This window comes from Pan paniscus, chromosome 11 (assembly GCF_029289425.2).
Source record: "Pan paniscus chromosome 11, NHGRI_mPanPan1-v2.0_pri, whole genome shotgun sequence".
Lineage (NCBI taxonomy): Eukaryota > Metazoa > Chordata > Mammalia > Primates > Hominidae > Pan > Pan paniscus.
The window spans coordinates 17,018,214-17,044,451 of record NC_073260.2 but is presented as its reverse complement, the minus strand read 5'-3'; the positions used below and the strand labels follow the sequence as shown (position 1 = coordinate 17,044,451).

Sequence of the window (26,238 nt, the reverse complement as noted above, 5' to 3'; positions counted from 1 at the left end):
CACCTCCCAGGTTCAAGCGATCCTCCTGCCTCAGCCTCCTGAGTAGCTGGGACTACAGACATGCACCACCACGCCCGGCTAATTTTTTTTTTTTTTTTGTATTTTTAGTAGAGACGGGGTTTCACCATGTTGCCTAGGCTGCTCTTGAACTCCTGGCCTCACGTGATCCACCCGCCTTGGCCTCCCAAAATGCTGGGATTACAGGCATAAGACCATGCCTGGCCTGCATGGTGATTATTAACTGTTATGGGGGAGTATTGTCTGTCTCTACTGCCGTGAGGCGTGCTGCCTGTCATCAAGCTTTCTACCTAGGATACAAGTATTGTTCAATGTTGAGAACTAGATAGGCATATGGCATTTTTGTCACCTTCATTGAAATATAATTCACCCATTGAAAGTGTACAACTCAATGGTTTTTAGTACTGTATAGTCATAGAGGTGTGCAACCGGTTATAACCACAATCCATTTTAGGAAATTTTCTTCATCACCCCAAAAAGACACTCTACCCACCAGCAGTCACTCCTGACTTTCACCCCAGAACCTTCTCCTAGGGATTGCTGTAGGCTATTACTAATCCACTTTTCTATCTCTGTGGGTTTCCTAGTTCTGAATATTTTATGTAAATGGAGTCACACGATATGTGGTCTTTTGTGACTGGCTTCTTTCTATTTGCATAATGTTTTCAAGGTTCTTTCACGTTGTAGCATGTGTCAGTACTTCATTCTTTCTTATTGCCAAATAATATTCTATTATATGGCTATACCACATTTTATATATCAGTTCCTCAGTTGATGGCCATTTGGGTTTTTTCTACTTTGGGGCTGTTAAATGAATACCACTGCTATGAACATTATTGTGCAAGTTTTTTGTGTGAACATGCTTTTAATTCTCTTGGATATAAACCTAGGAGTGGTTTATGACCAGTTAATTGCTGGGTCATATGGTAACTCCATGTTTAACTTTTTGAGGAACTTCCAAACTTCCACAAGGACTGCACATTTTAAATTCCCACTAGCAATATATGAGGATTTCAGTTTCTCCATTCGTTTGCCAACACTTGTTATGATTATCATCCTAGAGGCTGTGGAGTGGTATCTTATTATGGTTTTGATTTGCATTTTCCTGATGACTGATGGTGCTAAGCTCTTTTCATGTGCTTGTTGGCCATTTGTATATCTTCTGTAGAAAAATGTCTATTCAAGTCCTTTGCCCATTTTATAATTGGATTGTTTGTTCTTGTGTTACATGATTTCTTTATACATTCTGGATATTTGACTCTTATCAGTTACATGGCTTTCATCTTTTTTAATTGCAAAAATAACATACGTTTATCCCAAAAATTCAGATCCTACAGAAGTATAACGAAAAGTTCATTTATTGTTCCCCAGTTGTTCTTCCCAGAAGTAACCATTGTCAGTATATCCTTCCAGATTTCAAAAGATGAATATGCAAACCTAAATAAATATATTTTATATATATATATTTAGTTTACATAAGTGGGATGAAATGTCTACAATACCACAACTTGTTTTTTTCCCCCTTTGACTTAATATCTTGTGTACTTTTTAATCTTATCTTTTTGAGACAGGCTTTTACTTTGTCACTCAGGCTCGAGTACAGTGGCACAATCACAATTAGTGGCCCTAACCTCCTGGGCTCAAGCGATCCTCCCACTCAGCCTCCTGAGTAGCTGGGACTACAGGCATGAGCCACCAGGCCTGGCTAATTTTTACATTTTTTGTAGAGATGAGGTCCCACAGTGTTTCCCAGGTTCTTCTTGAGCTCCTGGGCTCAAGCAATCCTCACCTCAGCTTCCGAAAGTTGTGTACGTATTTTCATGGTGATCGCATTGTTCTTTTGGCTGCCTAGAAATGCCCTTTTGAGATGGATTTAATACAGAGGAGGAAACTAGGGATCCGAAAGTTTAAGTAACTTGCTCATGGTCATAGATTAGTAAGTGAAGGAGCCGTTATTCAAACTTGAATCTGTCTGTTTCCAAAGCCCGGGCTCTTGCCATGTAATCACATTTGCTCCTTGGGCTGCTGACGTGACACCTACTTCCTTTCAGTTCTGTGGCCTGCCTGTGCTAGCTGCTATATTGCCTTGTGGATCTTGTTACAGAGTAGTGTCTATAGTTTGTACATTCCAGGAAGTACTGGTAATACCCTTTTCTACATCACACACACACACACACACACACACACACAGAGTAGTGTCTATAGTTTGTACATTCCAGGAAATACTGGTAATACCCTTTTCTAACACACACACACACACACACACACACACACACACACACGCACACGCACACACCCACCCAACCCCTTTAGGGATATTGAAAGAAAAAAACTCTCAAAGATGAATGCCTCATGACCTGACTTGGGCTCGGGCAGCCACAAACTGCATTTGAGCAACTGCAGCTGCTTCTTTAGCCTTTTTATTCCCACTGCCTGCTTGCCATTGCTGCATTTGCAGGGTCATTCATTCTCCTGGTTTGTTCCAGTACACTGTTTCTTTCTACTTTCCAGGCCTGGGTAGGCCTTCATGCAGTTTTTGAACACCTGTCTTCTGCTCAGTGTTGCTTCCCACCTGGCCTGTGGCTTTTTAGGAGTGCATCTTGCTATTGCAGGTCCCAAGTGTGTGGAATGGGGCTCCTTCCCAGCGTAGATGTACCAATTGCAACACACAAGGATGTTCAGTCAAGAATCGAAAGTGTAGGATAGGCTGAAGAGCAAGTTGCCACCAACACTTATGCAAAAATTGCACACAAAAGGACAGGCTACTCTTGTCTCTGCCCCTCCTCTCTTCTCCATGCCTTGTATCATGCACCTATTTGTGGTACCCACCGGTTGACTACCACAGATCAGATCACTATTCCATTGCATTCCTCCATAAATTCCCTCTCTTCTTTCTCCTTACTGCTCTTGGACGTGTCGGGGAGTAGCATGAATGATATATCTAAGCCGGTCTTAATGTGAGAGTAGTACTATTATTACCACCACTGGTAAGAATAGTTGCTAGATTTGTCTAGCACCAACAAGAGAGGAAATAGAGCAGAAGGCCTGGAATTTAGGAGTCAGGCTATACTGGACTCAAATCCTGTGTCTGCCAAGAACTTGTTGTGTGACCTTGGGCAGGTTACTTGATCTGTCTGAACCCCCACTTCCCACTTTTTTTTTTTTCCAGACAGGGTCTTGCTTTGTTACCCAGGCTGGGGTGCAGTGGCATGATCATAGCTCACTGCCACTTCGAATTCCTGGGCTCGAGGATCTTCCGGCCTCAGCCTTTCAAGTAGCTGGGAATACAGGCATGCCCCACTATGCCCAGCTAATTTTTTAAAAAAACCTTTGTAGCTGGGCACTCTCTCTCACACTTGTAATCCCAGCATCTTGGGATGCTGAGGCAGGTGGATCACCAGAGGTCAGGAGTTCGAGACCAGCCTGGCCAACATAGCGAAACCCCATCTCTACTAAAAATACAAAAATTAGCCTGGTGTGGTGGCACGTGCCTATAGTCCCAGCTACTCAGGAGGCTGAGGCAGGAGAATCACTTGAACCTGGGAGGCAGAGGTTGCAGTGAGCCGAGATTATGCCACTACACTCCAGCCTGGGAGACAGACTGAGACTCATCTCAAAAAAAAAAAAAAAAAATTGTAACGATGGGGTCTCACCATGTTGTCCAGGCTGTCCACTTTCTAATCTGTAAAATCCAGGTACTAATACCACTAATGTCATAGGAATGTTATGAAGATTTACTGAGCTAATGCATGGAGAATGCATCAGCTCAGAGCTTGATACAGGGAAATGGCTCTGTAACAGTTATCATTATTATTAGTACTGAAGGGGAGCAGATGACACTGGGGTCAGGTGGCTGGGCAAATATAAGTGGGCCTTGCCGTGATAATAATGTGGTCTCTCCTTATCTTCTTCTCTTGCTTTATTTTCTTCATACACTTTGTGTCACTTTATCTACTTAATTGTTTACTGTGTCTGTCTCTCTTTCACTAGAATGTGAGTGCTTTGAGAGGAGAGAGGAAGAGCTTTGTCAGTTTTGTTCATTGCTGTATTCCTAGGCCCTCAAACAGAGCCTAGCATGTAGTAAGTATGCAATAATGTAATCATTGTTTCTGGAACATTGTGCCAACTGTTGTTCCAGGTGCCATTTATGTATTAGCTAATATACTCGTAACAACTTTTGAGATCAGTATGTTATCTCTATCTTACAGATGAGGTAACTAAGTCACAGAGGAATGGGTTTTTTTGTGCCCAGTGTTACACAGTTAATAAGTAAAAGAACAGGCTGTCTTTCTCCAGAGCCTGGGCTTGTAGCCACTATGCTGTGTTCTCCCCCAGTAGGAAACATCACAATTACTTTTATTAATAATATTATTGATAACTTAAAATAGTTTATTACCTACATATGCAAAGTTCTTTAGCTGTCTTCTCTCATTTGCTCATAACACTGTGGAAAAATCCTGTATGGCCTCCCTCATCCCCCTGCACTTGACAGTTGAGGAAATAACAGATAATGTGTATTGAGTACATCCCATGTACCAGCACATTTATTAGCTTGTTTAATCCTCACAATAATTAAGTTGTTGTAAGAGGGACCGAATGGGAACAGAGGAGAACAGTGAAGTAAATGGTATTATACACATTTGACAGATGGAAAAACTGAGGCAGAGGTGAAATAACTTGCCCAGGGCCACAAAGCTAAAAACTGATAGATCTGGACCTCAAGCCCCAACAGTCTGACTTCAGAGCCCGTTCTCTTAAGTGCTTCACCTGACAACCTTGCATTCAGAGAGGAAAAATTAAAGTCCACAGGTACTCAACTTGTAAGTGGCAGAGCTGGAATTGGAAATCAGGTTTGCTTTGACCACCAAACTTGTGCTTTTTCGCATGTATGATGGAGCTGAGGCAAGAGTTATGTCTACTTACCCCAAAACTTGGGTTTCCATCCTTCTGTGGTGACAGGGAAAGAGAAGACAAGTGACTTAAGACCACTCAGCTGGGAATGTGGAGCTGTGACCCCGACCTTAACCTCCTTTCTCATTTGGTCAGGCTGGGCTGTATTTCAGAATGGTATGTCTGGTTTAACCAGGCATCAGTCACAGAATAGTCCTTTGAAAGCAGGTGCCCAGTTGTGTCCCCAGAGAGAACCAAAATTCCTACTGGTGTTAGAAGTCCTTCCAAAATGTATGATTTCCTTGGGCTAAAGGGACACCTACAGAAGATCTAATGTCTTTATGAGACATTAATGTACGTAAAACAGGCTAGTGGGATGAGGCAAGGGTGGTGTCCCTAGAAGCATAGGAAATCTGGCTGGGCTACACAAACAAAAACATTTCCGTCAGGACCGGCAGCCCCAAGGCATGGGGCAGCTCCCACTGGCAAACAGTGAAGCAGGCACGTGGTGCTGCTGATTTCAGGCCCATGCTCCTGTAGGGGGGAGTCCCGGAAGCCCAGGGAGGAGGTGGCAAGGTTTCTGTCAGTGGCAATGTCAGGAATGTATCTTGATAGGCCATTCCTTGAAAGTGCAGCTTCCTTCTCCCTTAGCCTGCTCCCCACAGCTGCTGGAGCAGAATTCCTGTCCCCTGCTTTCCCCATTGCCTTCTGCTCTTCTCTGTTCCCGTTCTGTTTCTCTCTGCTCACTATCTGCTCAGTTGCCTAAGCACCAAGTGGCTAAATCCTTTGTGACCATTTTCTCTCTCACCACTCGCATCCTATTCTCCCCTGGAGAGAAGTCCTGGAGATTCTGTAGTAAGAATAATTTACTCAGCTATCCTTTGTTGAGCTCTTACAATGCATACATATTGACAGCACGCCAAGTACTTGTCCCCCATTATTTCATTTAATCCTCCCTTCCACCCTCTTTGTAATATTCTTACTCCCATTTTATGTAGGAGAAAACTGAGTTTGGAGAGGCTGAATAGCATACTCAAAATTCTGAAGCTAACAAGTGGCAGAGCTGGGATTTCAGCTTAGGTCTTTTTGGCCCTAAACCGTGTCCTTTCTACATTTTAAAGCCCCCTTCAAGTGTCCAAAGAGCCTTCTGAAGTTGAGTGTCTGTTGCATTAACAACTTTTTTGCTGTCATTACCTGAGCTGAGCCTGGCTTCCTCTGATATGCACCTGGTGTATAGCTTTGTACATGTGTTGCATTCTCATTAAAACAATAGGAAGTATCATTTCAGTCAGTGGGATTCTCTGTTGTGTGAGTTAGCAGTGGGGCATGCCCTCTGCTTATTGTTCATAGGAACATGCTCAAGGAATTTTTCAGGAAGGCCCCCATCCAGGATGTTACTGGAAGATCTGCCTGGTGGAGCTTGTACAAACAAAGTATGACCCTGCCAGCTCAGCCAAAACCCCTGCCTTGTGCTAGAGGCTCTCTGACCCTAGCGGAAAAGGCTTCCTCACCCAGCCAAGAAACTGCAACAGGGTGGGTCCTGAGCTCCCTGTCTACCTGCCTAAAGGCTCCTGGTCAGACTCTTGCCATGTATTTAGATCTGGTTTGTATATTGCTGTCTACACAAACTACAAATCTGATCAAGTTTCTTCTTATTTTAATGTAAAATATGCATTTTTAAAATGTACTGTTTTAGTCTTTTTTTTTTTTTTTTAAGATGGGGTCAGGCCGGATGCGGTGGCTGACGCCTGTAATCCCAGCACTCTGGGAGGCCGAGGCAGGCAGATCACTTAAGATCAGGAGTTCGTGACCAGCCTGGCCAACATGGCGAAACCCCGTCTCTACTAAAAATACAAAAATTATCCAGGCATGGTGGCTTGTGACTGTAATCCCAGCTACTCAGGAGGCTGAGGCAGGAGAATAGCTTGAACCCAGGAGGCGGAGGTGGCAGTGAGCCGAGATCACACCACTGCACTCCAGCCTGGGTGACAGAGCAAGACTCCATCTCCAAAAAAAAGAAAAAAGATGGGGTCATGCTGTCTCATCCAGGCTAAAGTGCAGTGGCATAATCATGGCTCACTGCAGCCTCAGACTCCTGGGCTCAAGTGATCCTTTCGCCTCAGCCTCCCAAGTAGCCAAGACTACAGGCGCATACCATGACACCTGGCTAATTTTATTGTGTGTTGTAGGGATGGGGTCTCACTGACTTGTCCAGGCTTGTATTTTAGTTATTTTTTAAGTGTACAGTTCAGTGACATTAAGTATATTCACATTGCTGTATAAGCAATCTCTAGAATGCTCTTCATCCTGCAAAGCTCTGTACCTATTAAACAACTCCCCACTTACCTCTTCCCCCAGCCCCTGGTAACCACTATTCTACTTTCCATCTCTATGAATTTGGCAGCTCTTAAGAACTTCATGTAAGTGGAATCATACAATATGTGTCTCTGTGAGTCTGGCATATTTCACTTAGCATAATGTTTTTTATGCTAACTGTTTTTTATGCTAAGGTTCATCCATGTGATAGCACATATCACATTCTCATTTCTTTTTAAGGCTCAATAATATTATATGCATATACCATATTTTGTTTATTGAGCTGTCAGTGGATCTACTAAGACCTACTAAGACATTGAAGGGCTTACAAAGCCTTGCTCTTGCCAGCCTCTCCACCCTTCTCTTTTGGGATAGTCTTTGCCTTCTTCTTTCTATACTATCACCTTTTTTTCATCCTATAAGAGCTATATTCTTATATATGCTATTCCCTCTGGTGAGAATGATCTTCCACTATCCCCCCAACTCTTAGGCAACTTAAATATCACTTAGCCTCAGTATCTCCACATTTAGTTCCTGGGGTCCCACAAAGAAAGGTTGGTCAGACTCCTTTCCCCACTTAATTATTTTTGTAGAACATCTATATGTCTTTATGGTGCATATTACCACTGTAATTTATTCATTAATTTGCATGTGTTTGTGTAATGACTGCCTTCCTTGCCAAATGGTAAACTCCTGTGTATTTAATGCTATCTCCCTTTTTTCTGTCATAATGTCTATAATGTAGGTGCCTAGTAAGTAGTTGTTGAATGAAGCTATAGATTGAATGAATGAATCCTGAAAAGAGAAAATTTCAGGGCTACATGCTGAGAGCGTTTGGATTTTAAAATGTCTGTGAGATGTTAAATTACCAGTGAGATCTCAAAAAGTCATCTTGCCATAGCATAGATCTTTGCTCTGTCATTTCTCTGTTGATTAAAAACTTTCATTATTTGAAGATGCTTCAGGGCTTCCAAAAATGTAACCAATAACAGCAGCAGAGACAGTTTACATTTCCTGAGTGTTTATTCTCTATCAGGCTTTGTACTGGATGCTTCCCATGTATTACCTCATCTAAATCTCACAATAACTCTGAAAGGGAGGTTCTGTTTCATTTGTTTGTTTTTAATTTCTATTTCCAAATGAGAAGAGCAAGGCTCAGATGGTTTAAATAACTTGCATAGGGTCACTCAGCCTGTAAGTGGCAGGCCCAGAAGTGGGGTCGGATCTGAGTTTTGTAGCCTGGGATAGAGCCCACCGCTCCTCCTCATCAACTGAAGTAGTCTCTTTTTATCTGTTTTGCAAATGGGGCCTCTGCCTCAGTTTTCTTTGGAGCCAGGGGTTTGTGGCTAAAGAAGAATTTGAAAACTCCAGGCCTGTAGAGTATATTTGACTGGGATGTACCCTTTTCAGCTTCATGCTGTCCCTCCACTACATCTCCCACTGTGCTTCCCAAAATGCACTTTGCATTCTTCTGCAACTAACAAGTTACTGTGCATCCATAAGGCAGTTTCCAAATCTCAAGATAGAAGTGTTGTGTTTTCTGTATGCTCCTTCTGCAGTAGATACTAGCAACAGTCATCCTCTTTCTAAGTAGTGGCTGACAAGTTTGTCTCCACCACTAGTCTGAGCCTCTGGAAAAGGTGGGCCAGGTCTGCCTCTTCTGGAGCTCCTTGGTCTGGCCCAAGAACTGGCACAGAGCGTAGGAGGCTCAGTCAGTGCTTGATGGGTGAATGCACATAAACTTAAAGTGGGTACTCAGAACTAACCAGCTGAGTTCAGAAGCCTGGAATACAAACTCTAGTGCATACTCACAGAAACCCAGGAATGCAAGGTGGAGATGATCAGATGTATTAATCACATTTGGAAAAGAATGAAAATATTTCCATAATAAAATATGTTTATTTTCTAAAACAGATATGCCCTCATTGTTTCATGAGGAAGTAATTAAACATGTTTGATTAAAACATTCATAAACACTATCATTTATTCAAGGCTACTATATATGCTGCTCTCTTTATTGGTACTTTATCTGTTGTGTCTGCTTCTCCTAATCCTCCTGTAAGGTGTCTTTTTAAATCTTCATTTTAGAGATAAGGAAACTGAGGCTCACAGAGATTAAGTAACTTGCCCAAGGATAGTCAGCTTCTGAGCAATAGATACAGGTATGAACCTAGTCTGTCTGACTTCAAAACCAGTGCCTTGCCATCACCCTAACTGCTTCTGATCTTGTATTTTAGATACCTTTCAGCTCAGTACCCTGAACCAGCACACACATGCCCTTCTCCCCCTCAGCCCTCCCTGTGTCCAGCATGGTTTGTCTTCCTCCCTCCCTTTCTCCCTTCTCACTGCACTCCACTCTCCATTTCCTTGTAGTATCTTTTTGATTATTGCCTCTTTGCATCCTGAAATGGAAATATTTTTGACAATGTCAGTGATTGGACACGATTACATGTGGAAACTGGTGTTAATAGTGTGGTAATGTCACATTTGCATTAATAAATACAAAGTAATACATTTTATTAAGGCCAAATTACCTATATTATGATTTTGTTTTCTTTCTGTAGCCTTTAATTCTTAAGATTTTTTTGAGTCTCATTTTATATTTTTTAATGTATGTTTTTTCCTCCATTTAAAATATAACATTGTAGTGAAAAGAAAAGTTGATCAGATAATATTTTTCTTTGATTAAGCATTTTCTAAACAGTGAGATACCTATTTGAAATTATGTGAAATGCAATATTGAAATACTTCAGTATGTTCTTTTTGGAGAAGTTTATGAGGTTTCTTAAAGACTTAGATTCATTTATTTTCTGCCCCTCTTAGTATTTCAGCAGGATTAAGTTCTTGAATCAGTGGATCAAGTTTTAATTTTCCTGTTCCTTCCTTATACTGACATATGCTTTGGCAGAACAAAAAAGAGACCTAAACATGTCAGCATGATTTTTGTTCAATGAATTAAAAACCATAAAAGTAACAAGATCTGATCCAAATCCCTAAACTCCTGACATGGTGGTTTTGTCCTTTTTAGTCCCAAGCTTCATATTACTGACTTTGAAGAGCTTTCTGCCTGGAAGCAGAAGTAATGGCAGCAGTGCATAATTTACTTGAAATAGATTACAAGAGTAAAAAGAATACAGGCCAGAAAGATCGGGGTTTGAATCCCAGTTCTCTCACTCATGCTCATGGGCAAGTCACTTAACATCTGTGAGCCTGTTTCCTCATTTGAAGAGTTGTGAGGATTCAATGAAGTAACACACTTAAAGTACTCATGTGGCATAGAACGGTTTAATAATAGTAGTAATTAGACTCATTGTTATTTTGAGAATACCTTCAAATAGCTGAATCCAAAAGGATTTACATAAATACAACTGTTCACTTCAGAGCTTATTCTTTCTCAAAATTCTTTAATTTTTTTTCTCAGCAGAGAAAATGTAAGGTAGATGTTACTAAATCTTTAACAGCTGCTCATCACTATTCCACACTGAACATGTACCCAGAACTTAGGATTGTCCTTCCTTGAGCAAGAACCGTGTTGATTTGAGAGTAAGGAAGCATAAGCATGTCCATTTCAGGACCCAGGGGGCAGAGGAATGCTGTCATACTAAGACCATTGGCTTTTGTGACAGGCCAGCTTGGGTTTGACTGGGTCTGACTTTGTATAAGGTACCAAATTTCTTTGGGCCTCATTTTCTTCATCCGTAAAACGTGGTTCTTGACCTTGCAAGACTGTCTGTGATATGGCTTCCCAGCCTCTTTTCTTGTCACTCCTTTCTTTGTTATCAGTGCTCCAGCCAATTCCTTAAATGAAGCATGGGCTCTTGGTGGTTTTGTCCTTTTCAGTCCCAAGCTTCATATTACTGACTGTGAAGAGCTTTCTGCCTGGAAGCAGAAGTAATGGCAGCAGTGCATGATTTACTTGAAATAGATTAGAAGAGTAGCAGAAAGAATACAGGCCAGAAATATTGGGATTTGAATCCCAGTTCTCTCACTGGGAAGTTTGGTACCTTCTACAAAGTCAAACCCAGTTTGCCCATGTTTGGGCAACTTAAAGCCTTTATACATGCGTTTTCCTCCTCCTGGAAATTCCAGGAGTTCAGCCCACAGAGAGGAAAGTTACAAACTGCTGAACTGGTTGACAGAGTGATGTTAAATTCTTGGCCAGCAGTTAATGTATAGAATGATTTTGTTGAATGTCTTTTGTCTTTTATCAGAGTAACCAGAGAGCACAGAGAAATGCTGGTGAAACTGGCCAAACAGAACACCAACAAGGCCAAAGACTCTTTACGGAAGGTTCGCACCAACTCAATGAACAAGCTGAAGAAATCCAAGGATACAGTCTCGGAGGACACCATTAGGCTAATAGAGAAACAGGTACTATTGCCAGCGATGTAGTAGTGTCTGTGTATTCAGCATAAGGAATCATTTGTTCATGTTTGAGGTGAGGACAGTTAAAACAGAATACCTCTGATCTTTCATTCACATTATCAACATTGTCTGAGTCTCTGTTCTGGGCCTAGCCTAATGCCAGATTCAGAGGGATCCATAGAGGAGGATAAGACACTTGTATTGTGTACCAGGTTTTGTGCTGAACACTTTATATTACTTCATTTACCCTCATCACTACAAAACTATGAGGTAGGTAGTAAGGAAACTGAGATTCAGGCAAGTTAAATAACTTGCCCGAAATCACACTGCTGGAAATTGGTAGAAATCGGATCCATACTTAGGCAGACTGATTTCAGAGCCTCTACGCTAATGCTCTCCTGTCTGGTTTTCCGGTTGCTGAGAATTGAGCACTTAGTGTTCTCAGTGTGCTGAGTAGTGGCACTTGAATAAGTCTTAAGCTGCTGGAGTAAAATAGTGAGAGACAAGGGGGAAAAGTGTAACCATATGTACAAAGGTAAGGTGATATAAAAACAATATTCAGTTAAGGTCATTGGGGTTTGAACGTAGGATAAGACTAGGGAATGAATAAAGAAAACAGAGTGGCTAGATAATAGAAGGAAGGTCTCGTACACCAGGTTTAGGAGTTTGAACGTTAACATGTACAGACTGTCCCACATTGGCTGTGCATCTATATTAGTCATGTATGGCCACAATAATGGTACCAACTACCCCAAACTACCCCAAAACTCAGTGATCGACAATATCAAAGCATTATTTCTTGTTCTCATTTCCATGGGCCAGCTGGGGTGTAGCTATTCTAGGCTGGGCTCAGTGGGCTTGACTCCAGATCTTGGATTGGGTTCAAATCTGCTTTATATATCTCTCAATCTTCCAAAGCCAACAGGTTTCCTAGGGCCTCTTTTCATGGTAACAGCAGATGCCAAGATCATAAGCCCAACCACTCAAGTACATTTTAAACACCTGCTCTTGTCACATTTGATTGGCCAAAGCAAGTCACATGGGCCAAGCTCAATATGTTTGGTACAAGGAAATATATATATTTATGGAGGTCTGGGGAAAGAAGTGAATATTTGCTGAACAGCATCTCTCTACCAAAGTACCTTAATCACTTGGGTAGCTTATAAAAATCCAGGTATCTGGGGCCCCATTTCCAGAGACTGAGTCAATGAATCTGGGACAGAGCCAGGAATTTGTATTTTAAATCCTTCTCAGGTGATTCTCATACAGTGACACACTTAAAAGATTTTTTTTAGATGATGGAGAGAGCACATCTATGTTTATGAAAGATGACTATGGTGGCCAGGTAGAAAACAGATTGTAGGGGGCAAGACTGGAGGCAGGGCGATAGGGATGCTGCTGCAGAAATCCAGCCAGGAAGTGATGGTGGCCTGAACCTGAGTGGCACCTGTGGAAAGATGTGGAGATAGAATTAGTAATGTTCAATGTAATATAAAGGGTTTGATAGGCCTTAAAGCCTCCTCATCCACAATAAAGCATTGTTTTAGGGAGATTGAACAGGCATGTGGGCTGGATAGGGAGTGAAGAGAGAAGCGAGAAGCAAGGGACCCCTGGAGAAGTCCATAAGTTGACTAGCTGCTCCCCTTCTCCTCCACCAGCAGTTAAAATGCTAGTTTTACTAGCATTTTACTAGTAGGACAGCCACAACAGTCACCTGGGGGGGAGTTTTAGGTGGCTTCCTGGGCCCTACTCCTGCATTTTCTGATACAGTAGCTCTGCCTAGGAATGTATATTTTTATTTTACTTACTTTTATTAATTCATTTTTCTTGAGATGGGGTCTCACTATGTTGCCCAGGCTGGTCTTGGGCTCCTGGGCCCAAGCAGTCCTCCTGTAGCTGGGATAACAGATGCGTCCAGCTGGAATGTATAGTTTTAAAAAGCTCTCAGGTAATTGTGTAAAAGCACACATAGAAGATAATGACCTAGAAGCCTGGTAATGTACCTGTGTAATGACACTAGAGTTAGAAAAAGATTGTTCTGCACTTGATGTCCTATGACCTTGGGGAAGTTGCTTGACTCTTTGGAGTCTGTTTTCTGTAAAAAGGGATTGGTAATTTCTGCCTTGAATGGTTTCCTTGGTATGCTAGAAAGCACCATTAGTGTACCTAACACCCAAACCCTCAAAACTCCCCTCTTGCCATCTCTCTGCCCTCCTCCTTCCCTGTATCAGCTAAAAGAAGAGGTTCAGAGATTAGGCGGGCCTTTCCTGTGCACTGACCAGGCCTCATTAATAGTCTGGACCCTGGCTCCAGCTGGGCCGGCTCCTTGTCTTTCTCCTAGGGGATTTCTTCACTGCTTTGCCTTGTCATTGCTCCTTGGTGGTAAGCCTATGGACCTTCAGGGCCTGCCAGGCACTAGTCACTCAGCAAGCCAGGACATCTGCCTCAGGGACCAGAGCCCACAACTCCCGAAAGAGGAAGAATGATCAGATAGCAAGCATTCTTGATAAAACCCTCTTGACAAAGACCTTGCTGGAAGCCTTCACTCATTAGCACTGGCTTTTCACCATCCTCTTCAGATTAAATTTTTTTTCTTCAGTGCTTCTTACTGTGATTTTTTTAAGTGAAAATAGCTGTATTCATTTTGCTGTTAAAACAACGAAGAAAGTAATTGAAATCTCATCACTCAGATGACTGTTGTTAACATTTTAGTGTAGAACTTCAAGTTATCTCTCGAAACAAGAAAAAGTATCATACAATTTATATGATACGATATATCATAGATATCTTTCTAAAAATATTATTATTTAAATGTTTATTTTTATTTATTTTTTATTTTTGTCACCCAGGCTGGAGTGCAGTGGTGCAATCTTGGCTCACTGCAACCTCTACCTCCTGGGTTCAAGCGATTCTCCTGCCTCAGCCTCCCGAGTAGCTGGGATTACAGGCATGTGCCACCATGCCCTGCTAATTTTTTTATTTTTAGTAGAGATGAGGTTTCACCATGTTTGCCAGGCTGGTCTTGAACTCCTGACCTCAGATGATCCGCCCACCTCAGCCCCCCAAAGTGCTGGGATTACGGGCATGAGTGCCCAGCTAAATGTTTATTCTTAACCAGGATTGTTAATAACTTAATTTACTGTCATAGAGTTAAAAGTTTGGAACAGTAGAGAGCCTTATATATACTTCATGGTGTTCTTTCTACTGTCAGAAGGCCCCAGACTGGAATTTTTGGTGTGTGTGTGTGTGCGTGTGTGTGTGTGTACGTGTGCGTGCATGTTTTAAAGATATAAAACAAGGTTATGGCTGATTGTTGCTTCATCAGACAGTTTTAAATTTTTGTTTACTTTTGTTCCTTATTATCAAAGTAATATATGTTCATTGGAGAAAGTTCATCCTCCCCTCCCACATTGGAGAGGCAACCGCTCTTAACATTTTGGAATATTTCTTTTTTCCTTTTTTCTAAAAAAAAAAAAAAAAAAACTACATAGTTTTAAACATGATTGAGAACATATAGTATATATACAATTTTGTATTCAGCTTTTTATTTTCTGTTTGACCTCAAAGGTATTAGCATTTTTCATGTCATGAAAAACTCTGTAAAACTCTTTCTGATGGCTGCTAAATAGTTGGTGGTGTGCTGTTCACTTTCATAAGCCCTCTTTTTGGACATTTTAGTTTGTTGAAACTTTTTTGTTATAAGGTTGCAGTGAATATATATATATATATATAAAAATCTTTGTTGAGATGATTTCCTTAGAATAGACTGGAACGTCCCAAGTGTGGAATTACTGTACAGAGGGATTGCATATTTTTTGTAAGATTCTTGGTACATACTACTGTGTTTTTAGAATATATATGTATTTAATTTGCCTTTTATAACCCCTAACACTTGAACCTAGAATTTTTTATCTGAGCTGAAAATGTTGCTTATCTGGGAACTGTTGCTTTTACTTTCACACTCTACAGAAAAGATTGTTATTCTTTGTATAAATCCATACGACCTTTCTAAAGGATAATATATACTAAAATCCATACATTTCTGATTTAGTCACTTAGGAATTTGCCCAAAATAAATAATCAAGAGCCTTATTTATAGGAATGTTCATTGATATATATATAATAGTAGAAAACTGGAAACTGTCTATAAATTTCTGACTGTGGGAAGTAAATTGTTTTACATTCATTAGAATCTACATAGAAAGTTATAAAAATATTTTATAGACATGGTAAATTTTTTTGGAATTTGCTTTTAAAAGGTAGATTATACAACAGTTTGATTTTAGTTTTATAAAGAAAAGTCACATGCACATGGGGTTGGCAGCTTATACATGTCAAAATATTAAAGGTGGTCATTTCAGATGATGGGATTATAAACAATTTGGATTTTATTTTGAGTGAGATTATCTTTTTTAATTTTCAAAAATCTTTTGAGGTCAGATTTTTTAAAGCTTTATTATAAAAATGCTTCTTCAGTTTTTGGTGTATAAGAATGAAATGATAGGCTGGGCGCAGTGGCTCACGCTTATAATCCCAGCACTTTGGGAGGTCCAGGCAGGTAGTTCACAAAGTCAGGAGATCGAGACCGTCCTGGCTAACACGGTGAAACCCTGTCTTTACTAAAAACATAAAAAATTAGCCGGGCATGGTGGTGGGCATCCGTAGTCCCAGCTACTCGGGAGGCTGAGGCAGGAGAATCGCTTGAACCCGGGAGGCAGAGCTGCAGTGAGCCGAAATCGCGCCACTACATTCCAGCCTGGGTGACAGAGCGAGACTCCATCTCAAAAAAAATAAATAAGAATGAAATGATTCATTTGTAGGTTCTATCCCTATAGTCATGTTTGACCCCCAGATTTCCTCACCTGTTCCCCGCCCCCCCCCCCCACTACTTCCCAACCCCCATTCCAGGCAAGCTCTGCTGAAGAAGGACCGAGGTCTTCCCGCTCAGGACTCTGACATCTGCCAGCCTGCTGTTTCACCTTTGCTTTGGTTTGCTATAAATGAGCCTGCTGAACATTAAAGCACTTGGCAGAAGCCACCAGTAAATCTGGCCAAGATCCTTTCACTGCTGCCTTTCCCTGAGAAACAGTGCTGCTCTGAAATGAGCAAAGCTGGGTGCTAGCAGAGCTAAAGGAGGGAAAGGCTCCTGGCAGACTGGTGGAAGGCAGGGAGGCTGGTCCAGGCAAGGCAGCGGGTGTTTTGAGCTAGGCCTCAGGAAGGATGGCTGGTAGGCGGGCCTGCCCCAGGAGTGTACTCTGTGCTCCTGCCATTCCCCTTCTCTGTCCCTGCCTTTCATTTTCCTGAATTTGTAAGTAGCAAATGTGATGATGATAATGATGGTGACGATGTTATAATCTCTATGAGGCAGGGTATTATGTTGGCAAGGGTTCTTGCTTTGGAGTGAGACAGGCCTAGATTAAAATCCTGGCTCTTTTACTTCTTAGCTGTTAATGTCAGCAAATGGTGTCATCTTTCTGAGCCTCTGTTTCTTCATCCATAAAGTGGGAGCACAGGATTGATATGAGGACCAAATGAGGCTACATACTTAAAAGTGGCTAGTATGGTTGCTGGTCCTCAATAATTGTTCGCCCTATTTCTATATCCTCTTCTCCCCAGTCTTGTGACTTTAAATGTAGAACTTGGATTGACACTTAATGTCCCTAACACAGCCTGTCTGGAATGAGGCGGGACTAGGCCAGGTGCTGTGGGACCCCTCCAAAAGGGAATAAGAGCCTCGAACTGGCCATTAAGGTGGGTGAGTTCTTGGCTCAGCCACACCACTGAATTTCTTTCTTTCTTTCTTTCTTTCTTTTTTTTTTTGAGACAGAGCCTGGCTCTGTCCCCCAGGCTGGAGTGCAGCGGCGCAATCTTGGCTCGGTGCAGGCTCTGCCTCCTGGGTTCACGCTGTTCTCCTGCCCCAGCCTCCCCAATAGCTGGGACTACAGGCTCCCGCCACCATGCCCGGCTAATTTTTTGTATTTTTAGTAGAGACGGGGTTTCACCGTGTTAGCCAGGATGGTCTTGATCTCCTGACCTTGTGATCCGCCTGCCTTGGCCTCCCAAAGTGCTGGGATTACAACCACTGACTTTTTATGTGATCTTGGACAGATCAGTTAACATTCCGTGCCTTGATTTACTCCTGTGTAAAATGGGGATAATACCTATTCTACCTGCTTTATAGAGGCTATGTGAGGTTGTTGGATTTGAATGAAGTAACAGAAGATAAAACACTTTTGCATTCCTACTATGCAACCGTCAAGTTAAATAATGTTTATTATATGGTAAAGAGAGATAATAGTCTTTCATATGTTATAGGGATTGTGTGCAATAATGCATGTGAAGTTTTAGGCAAGTGTCTGACATTTGGTAAGAACTCGGTAAGTGGAAGCTGTTGTTGGCCTTGTTGCTATTAATCATTATTTTAAGAAGTCTGATAAAGGTGGAAAAGATGAACTTACAGGCAGGCTGTCCCCAAGAACACCTTATGCTTGTACTATGGTAAAATGTTAGTAAATATTTTCATTAATTTTTTTTTTTTTTTTTTTTTTTTTTTGAGAGAGAGTCTCTGTTGCCCAGGTTGGAGTGCAGTGGCACCATGTCGGCTCACTGCATCCTCCACCTCCTGGGCTCAAGCTATCCTGCCATCTCAGCTTCCTGAGTAGCCAGGACTACAGGCGTGTGCCACCATGCCTGGCTAATTTTTTGTGTTTTTTTAGAGATGGGGTTTCCCCATGTTGCCAGGCTGGTCTCAAACTCCTCGACTCAAGTGATCCTCCCACCTCAGCCTCCCAAAGTGCTAGGATAACAGGTGTGAGCCACCACACCTGCCCTTTTTCATTAATTAATTGGAAAGAAGTCAGGAAGTGATAGTAAAAGTTATAGTAACAAGAAATAGCAAATAACCAGTTTAAAATGTGCATGCATATTAATTTGATAGATGAGGAAACTGAAAGTCAAAGTGGGGAAATGACCTACACATTTTCAACCCACTAATTTCACCCAGAACCCATGTTATCAAATTGTTACCCTAAGTATTACCCTAAGTACTCTCCCTCCTCCCAGTCCCCATCCCTGTCCCCAAACTACCCTCAAAGCCATTTTTCCAGAGGAGGCTTTTAGCCATCATTCCTGGCTGTCCCAGGCTGCCAGCCTGCAGGTGTTGGAGTACTGCTGGGCACCATGCCACACCCCATGCAAGGCAGCCACAGGGGGCAAAAGCATCTCAAGGCTTTGTGGCTAGCTGAGTGAGGAGGGACCAAGCTGTCATTCTGAGTCCAGCCACTCTTGCAGAGTGTCTGGCAGCCCCCAGGTGTTTTGCTTTTCTAGCTGAAAAAATGCACAGCTGTTGCTATGGTGAGAGCCTGGCCACCTCCCTGCCTGGGACCAATTGCACTAAATCCTTTTTAGTTTCTACCCTTTTTAGTGCATTTAGTTCTCAATTCCTAGCCAAGGCCTGTGGTCTGCAAATAAAGATGTCCAACAGCCGCTATGCTGCTGAGCATGCAGATCCTTGGCACCATGCTGCAGCCCTTAAAGCCTCCTGCCTAAGGCTTCCTGCTTTCAGTCTCTTTTCGACATAGGAAGGAGACTGCGGCAGCTACTAAACTGTATTGTGTTTTTTCATTCTTGGAGTACATGTTTATGGCAGAAAATTTGGAAAATATAGAACAGCACAAAAAACTTTAATAATTATTCACTTAGTGTGTTTTTCCTGAGAACTTGATATGTGTTAGGTCCTAGGCTGGATGTGACAGAGATGGACATAAACAATACATTGCCTGTCTTCCCATCAGTAAAATATAACCACTATTAATATTTTGACAAGTTTCCTTCCAGTTTTTAAAAATACACAATTTTTTGTTTACATATTTTAGAGATCATTTCTACTATGTATATACACAATTTTGTGTCCTGCTTTTCTTCAATTCAAGGATAATGTGAGCATGTTTCCATGATATGTACTGGAATGTTATTCATATTAACACCCTATCCTTAAGTAGTAGAAAATCTTAACCATTTTTAATGACTATATGTATTCAACTACTTCCTCATTCTATAACTTCAGATTTTCTAATTTTTGTATTATTAAATATAAAGCTGGGATAAATATCTTCGTGTATAGAACTTCAGAACATTTTTTCAGATCCTGTTCATGTGATAATTTCCCAGTTGAGAGATTTTGGGGTTAAATGGTATGAACATTTGCATCAATTTGAATTTCTATCAGTGATATGCGAGCTTATCCATTTCATCATAGCTTGCTGGCATTGAATATTGTAATTAAAAACCACAGCATCAAATTTTGCTATGATAGCTGAATTGTATCTTGTTTTAATTTGCATTTCTTTGATGTCTATTTTCCATGTTTGGTAACCAGATGTACCTCATTTTTTTTCAAGGCTTTTTTTTTTTTCACTTAACTATTGGGATCTTAATATTCTTCTTATCAATTTGTATGAGGGCTTTATATACAAAGTATTTCAGGTGTAGGAAATTCTAGAGGCTCATTAAGGAACAGATAAGACTAGCTTCTCTATATTGTAAAATAATAGTTAAGAATTTTGGGCTGTGGAATCTGAATGCTGTGGATTAAATTTTGTCATTCCAACTTTCTAGCTATGTGTCCTGAATAAGCGATCTAAATGCCTCAGTTTTCCTATCTGCAAAATGGGGATAATAATAGTATCTATCTTATGGGTTTGCTGTTAGGAGTTAAAAAGAATGTATACATAGACCTGGTGCGGTGGCTCCCAGCACTTTGGGAGGCCAAGGCAGGAGGATCACGAGGTCAGGAGATTGAGACCATTCTGGTGAGCACGGTGAAACCCCATCTCTACTAAAAATACTACAAAAAATTAGCCGGGCGCGGTGGCGGGCACCTGTAGTCCCAGCTACTCGGGAGGCTGAGGCAGGAGAATGGCGTGAACACAGGAGGCGGAGCTTGCAGTGAGCCGAGATTGCACCACTGCACTCCAGCCTGGGCAACAGAGCGAGACTTTGTCTCAAAAAAAAAAAAAAAAGAATGTATATATAAAGTTCTTAGTACAGTGCCTGACTGGTACTTAATGTGAACTTTTGTCACTATTATTATTTCTCACATAACCTTTTCATGTTTCTGGAATATTCATCCCCCTACCCTTTTCCAGCCCCATTAATCAGGCTGTCTCATTTTGTGTTCTTGCAGATCAGCCAAATGGCCGATGACACAGTGGCAGAACTGGACAGGCATCTGGCAGTGAAGACCAAAGAACTCCTTGGATGAAAGTCCACTGGGGCCAGCAATACTCCAGAGCCCAGTTTCTGCTGGATCCCATGGGTGGCACATTGGGACTTCTCTCCCTCCCCCATCCACACAGAAGACTGTCACCATGCTGACAGAAGGCTGTCCTTGTAAGGCCCAGCCTTACAGGGGAACACTCAGACATGTTCATTCTCTTCCTGCTTCTGCTCTGGGCCTTCTGATGTGGGTGGCTCTCAGAAAATACTTGCTGCTGGCAAAAGGCCTGTACTCAGGCATTTGCTTTGACTTGATGTTGCCAAGGGACTGAGGCCATTGGCAGGCTTAGTACCACCTGCTCCTCATCTTAGGAGTCTCCTTTTCAAATAATTAGGCTCTGTTCCCATTTTAAAACTCTGATATTGGCCTTCACCTGTGACTGGACACTTTACTAGAGGCCCATTTTCACTAAACAATAAAATCTAAATAAATTGGAAGGAATAACAACCACAAAGGAAAGAATAGAGTTGGTCTGGATTGATGATCACTGAGGATCTGTATGTGAGGCACCCAGAACAGTAGTTTTGCCTGTGAGTCATCTTCACACATGCTGTTTTCTCTGCCTGGATCTCTCTTCCCCTCCTTACCTGGCCAGTCCTGTTTATCATCAGGCCTTGTCTTGGATATCACGTCCTCTGGGAAGTCTTCTTTTCCCCTCTAACCTAGGACCCTCATTACCGGCTCTCATAGCACAGTCTACTGCTTTGTACGAATTCTAAGTATTCTTTTTGCACTTAATTAGCCTGTATATCCTCAGAACTTTATGTAATGCCTGGAGCATAGTAGGCAGTCATATGTTGTATTGTGAATAAATTGCACATAGTAGCTACCCAGCAAATGCTGACTTCTTTTCTTTCTAGTCTTAATACTCCCTTTCTATCATTTTCCACTCTTGTACTTGTTCTCAACATTTACTTGGTAGTGACATACCTTTCCTGCAGGGCCTGCCCATTGTTGACAGACAAGTAGTTTATTGTGGCTTATCTTCGGATACTGGGTTATTAGGTTTTTTTCCCTCCAATTATTTTTTATTCATTCATTCATTCCTAATATAGCCATTATGAGTTAGGTATAGTTCTAGGCATTATTTATAATCTTGACAGTAAACTTAAGAGATGTGTATTATCTTCATTTACAAATAGGAAAACTAAGTCTTGACAGTATTAGGTAATTTGCCCAAAGTAACAAAGCAAAGCTGATCAGTGGTAGAAGGTTTTCATGATTCATTGTCAGCGTCATTTACATAGAGGTGAAGTTTCTTGTGCAGGGTTACACACCTAGCAAGTAGCAGAGCTGGCATTCAAACTGAGGCCTGATGTGCTAATGTAAAAGGAAAAAAACAAACTTTTTTTCCTTTTGTACTTTCACACTCAACATGGAACACTTCTGTGACAAGGTGTGTGAGTTTGTTTCCCCCACACACCAAGCAATTCTCCAGCAGACACCAACTGGGTATCCTATAATTCAATTCATTTCTGACATTACCTGGAAATAGTGTCAGATCCCACAGGTTGAGGGCTCCATCTCCCAAGACTGCCAACACTTGATGCCAGTCATGAGTCTGGGCCACCCATACTCCTGACTGACCAACTACAAACTAGAGTCCTTGACTTCCTTTGGTTCAGTTAATTTCCTAGGACAGCTCACACAACTCAGGGAAACACGTTCACTGGTTTATTATAAAAGATACAGCTGAACAGCCCAATGAAGGAGGTACACAGGGCAAGGTTGAGGGAGAGGGAGAGGGTGTGGAGCTTCCATGCCTTCTCTGGGCTCACACTCTCTCAGCACCTCACCAATCTGGAAGGAACCACTGTGTCCTGCTGCCTTCATTAGCATTTAGTGAGCACCAATTGTTTGTCAGGTGCTGAACTATGTACTGGCAATACAAAAATGGGAAAGATATGACCCCTGTTTTGGGGGGGTACATAGTGCACTGAACTAAATTGCTGTCTGTAATAATCTATTGGGTGGAAAAGTAGGAAGTTCATTCCAGTTCTGCAAGGTGTCTGCTTTCAGAATGGAGCCCACTTTGGTGGTGGCAAGGCCTGGCTGAGTTCTTTCAAAGCAACATCCAACTTCTCTTTGCTCTTTGACTTCCTCCAGATTCTCTCCTGTGCTGGAGGTAATAAGGGTTGCACTTCCCTCTTTACTTACACTGGTGAAACATGCAGTGAGGATTCAAGGTCAAAATTGGGTCAAAGTTAAACTAACACAGTCTCCTACCCCACTTACCTGTCCTCTAACCCCATCCACCAGCCCTAAGTGGTCATCACATGATCAGAAGTCAGCTGGGGGAAGAGCAGGGATAGATAGAGCAATTAAGGAGCCTCTTTTGGGGTAAGCCACATGACAGGGGCTTTGCAACAGTCTTTCATGAGTGGCCGAAATCCCCCACTCACTGCAAATGTGCTTCTCAAAGATGCAGGATTTTTTAATAAACAGAGGAAATGATAAATTATGTTGTAATTCCACTCCAAAGGCATTTGGTTCTTAACAGCCAAATCCTCTGTAGTCTTTAAATAAACAAAAACTTATTTGGTGAACAGACAGGGAGGAAAATGAAAGATTTTCTGTACTTGGGTTCCACATGTCAACAATTTCTCTCCTGTGTGTATGTTGGCCAAAGCTGTATCATGATAAATGAATAAAGGAAAACCTCGAGCCCAGGGCAGTCAGACAGCTCAGCAAATGGCTTTCAGATGATTACTCAATTTCAGTTGACATTTATCAAAGAGTTTCTCTGTGACTCTGTGTCAGGGCTGTAGTGGTGACAGGGACAAGAATGAGACTACCTGTTTGGATGTGCTGAGAATGAGTAATGCTGGAGCAATTCATTCTCCATCTCTTCTCTCCTACAGCCTCTCTCAAAAAGAAACACTGGGTATGGAAATTCTCACGCTTGCCAGAAGAATTAACCACCTCTTCTATTCAGTTTAATGACTTTCAAAGTCCTATGAAATATTCAGGCCAGAGAGAATTTGAGAATTTTTTTCCTGTTTAGTGTGTGTGTGTGTGTGTGTGTGTGTTGGAAATTACAAAATAAGTTGGAATGCAGAAAGTTAAAAAAAAAATCTCACCAGGCCCTACTCCTTTAAAATTAGGTATATATCCTTCCAGACCTCCTTTCTCTGTGCATATATGTGTGTGTGTGTGTGTTCGTTTCATTTTGTTTTGCCTTTTGAGACAGTGTCTCACTCTGTCGCCCATCATGCAGTGGCACAATCATAGCTCACTGCAGCCTTGAACTCTTTGGCTCATGCAATTCTCCCACCTCAGCCTCCTGAGTAGCTGGGACTGCAGCTATGCACCACCACAGCTGGCTTTTTTTTTTTTTTTTTTTTGGCTTTGTTTCCTAGGCTGGTCTCAAACACCTGGCCTCAAGCGGTCCTTCTGCCTCAGCCTCCCAAAGCGCTGGGATTACAAGTGTGAGCCACTCTGCCTGGCCATATATAATTTTTTTTTTTTGCAATGGAGTCTTGCTCTGTCGCCCACGCTGGAGTGCAGTGGCGCAATCTCGGCTCACTGCAACCTCTGCCTCCCTGGTTCAAGCAGTTTTCCCTGCTTCAGCCTCCTGAGTAGCTGGGATTACAGGTGCTCGCCACCACACCCAGCTAATTTTTGTATTTTTTTTTAGTAGAGATGGGGTTTCACCATGTTGGCCAGGCTGGTCTTGAACTCCTGACTCAGGTGATCCACCTGTCTCAGCCTCCCAAATTGCTGGGATTACAGGCATGAACCACTGCGCCCGGCCATATAATTTTTTAGAAGGAGAGAGGGGAACTATTCATATTCTGATGTTTGCTTTTTTTTCTTACCCTGTAACAATCATGGTCATCTGTCCATGTGTGTACATAATAGATACAATTTGTTCTTTCATTGTGATGCAGTATTCCATAATATGGATCTACCATAACTTAATTCACTATTAGCCCATGACACTATTTAAAAATTATTTCACATGCATTGGAGAATGTTTAAAGATGATTTTTTTTTTTTTAAGAAAAAAGAAAGGCCCCTATTCTAAGATTATCTGATAAGGTCTGCTCTTTCTCCTTCAACCTCAGGCTAACATTTATTGAATGCCTACAGTCGGCCAGGTTCCATGCTAGACCCTTTACACGTGTTCCTACATTGAAACTTCTGATGAATCCTTGTTAATGTAGGTGTTATGATTATCTGTGTTTTTCTGTGAAAAAAACAGGTTCAGAAAGGATATTTAACTTGCCCAAGGTCACACAGGTAGTAAGTGCTAGAATGAAATTTCAAACCCACATCTGACCTTGAAGTAGGTCCTTAATCAGTGTGCTTTGGTTCCCAAGTCTTCGCTGAACACTTACTCAAAAGGGACCTCGCGCTGTTCTGGACCTGGACGGTGACGTGAGAGAAGCAGAAGTCTTGCTTTCATAAAACACATAGCAAGCTGTTCCTAATTAATGACTGCAAGTAAAATAGCATAGTACCTGGCACATTGTAAACACCAAAGAAATGGTAGCTCTTATGAAGACAGTAAAGATTACATATTAATCCCCCACCTGTTTGGCCAACTTCTCTAGAATATGTCAGAGAGCAAGCAAAATGTTCACCAAGCAGTGAATAATGATAATAATAACAACAATAACAGTATTGACAGATCAGTAACTAATATTTGCTTGGTGCTTTTTAGTTTTCAAACTGCTTCTACATTCTTTGTTGCATTGAAACCACTCAGTGAAACTTTGCGGTTAGACAAAGAGTGATCATAAAAGCTTGTATCCTCAAAAGCCACTTTGAGGCTTTCTTTTGCCCTAATAGACGGTCATTTTTCATGATGTGCATTTGAAATGATATGTTCCCTATTTTGGGGGTACAAATTTTGATATGTATGCAGGAAATGTAGCTTATAGAGTATGTTGTTTAGGTTTTCCATTATTTTTTGACCCTTTGATGAGTCTTGGACTGAAAGTGGTATGTTTCAGACCCCTGCTATTAACATTTCTGTTCCTTCTTGCATTTTCTGCTTTATGAAAATGGATTCTGCTTTGTGAAAGTACTGCTGTGTTGTTTTATACATAGCGCTCCAGACGCTTACATCTTCTTTATTTCATTCAGTGCTCTTAGTCTGAATTTTATCTTGTTGTATATCAGGATTACAGCTCTTGCTTGCTTTTTGTTTACATTTGCTTTCCCCATTTCTTGATTTTTAAGCTTTCAGAATCACTATTTTAGGTGTTTCTTTTTTTTTGGAATTGGGTTTTGTTCGATGAACCATTCTGAAACTCCTTTTTTCTTATTTTTATTTTTAATTGTAAAATATACATAAAATTTACTCTCTTAACCATTTTTTTTTTTTTTTAGACAGGGTCTTGCTCTGTCACTCAGGCTGGATTTCA

The 26,238-nt window shown here is 41.5% G+C and overlaps 1 protein-coding gene across 7 annotated transcripts in view; it reads left to right on the top strand.

Moving 5' to 3' along the window:
* The window catches only part of MRRF (mitochondrial ribosome recycling factor), a 58,866-nt gene extending 37,162 nt beyond the window's left edge, over window positions 1-21,704 (top strand). For 6 of the 7 annotated variants that reach the window (XM_003833118.7, XM_024930059.4, XM_008958637.7 and 3 more), the window contains 2 exons: window positions 11,436-11,595; window positions 20,774-21,704. In XM_003833118.7, coding sequence (XP_003833166.1) covers window positions 11,436-11,595; window positions 20,774-20,851 — 238 coding nt within the window. In that variant the 3' untranslated portion in view covers window positions 20,852-21,704. Of the gene's footprint in view, window positions 1-11,435; window positions 11,596-20,773 lie in introns of those variants that run through there. The other variant, XM_055117663.1, reaches the window with a different exon arrangement.
* The last annotated feature ends 4,534 nt before the right edge of the window (window positions 21,705-26,238 follow it).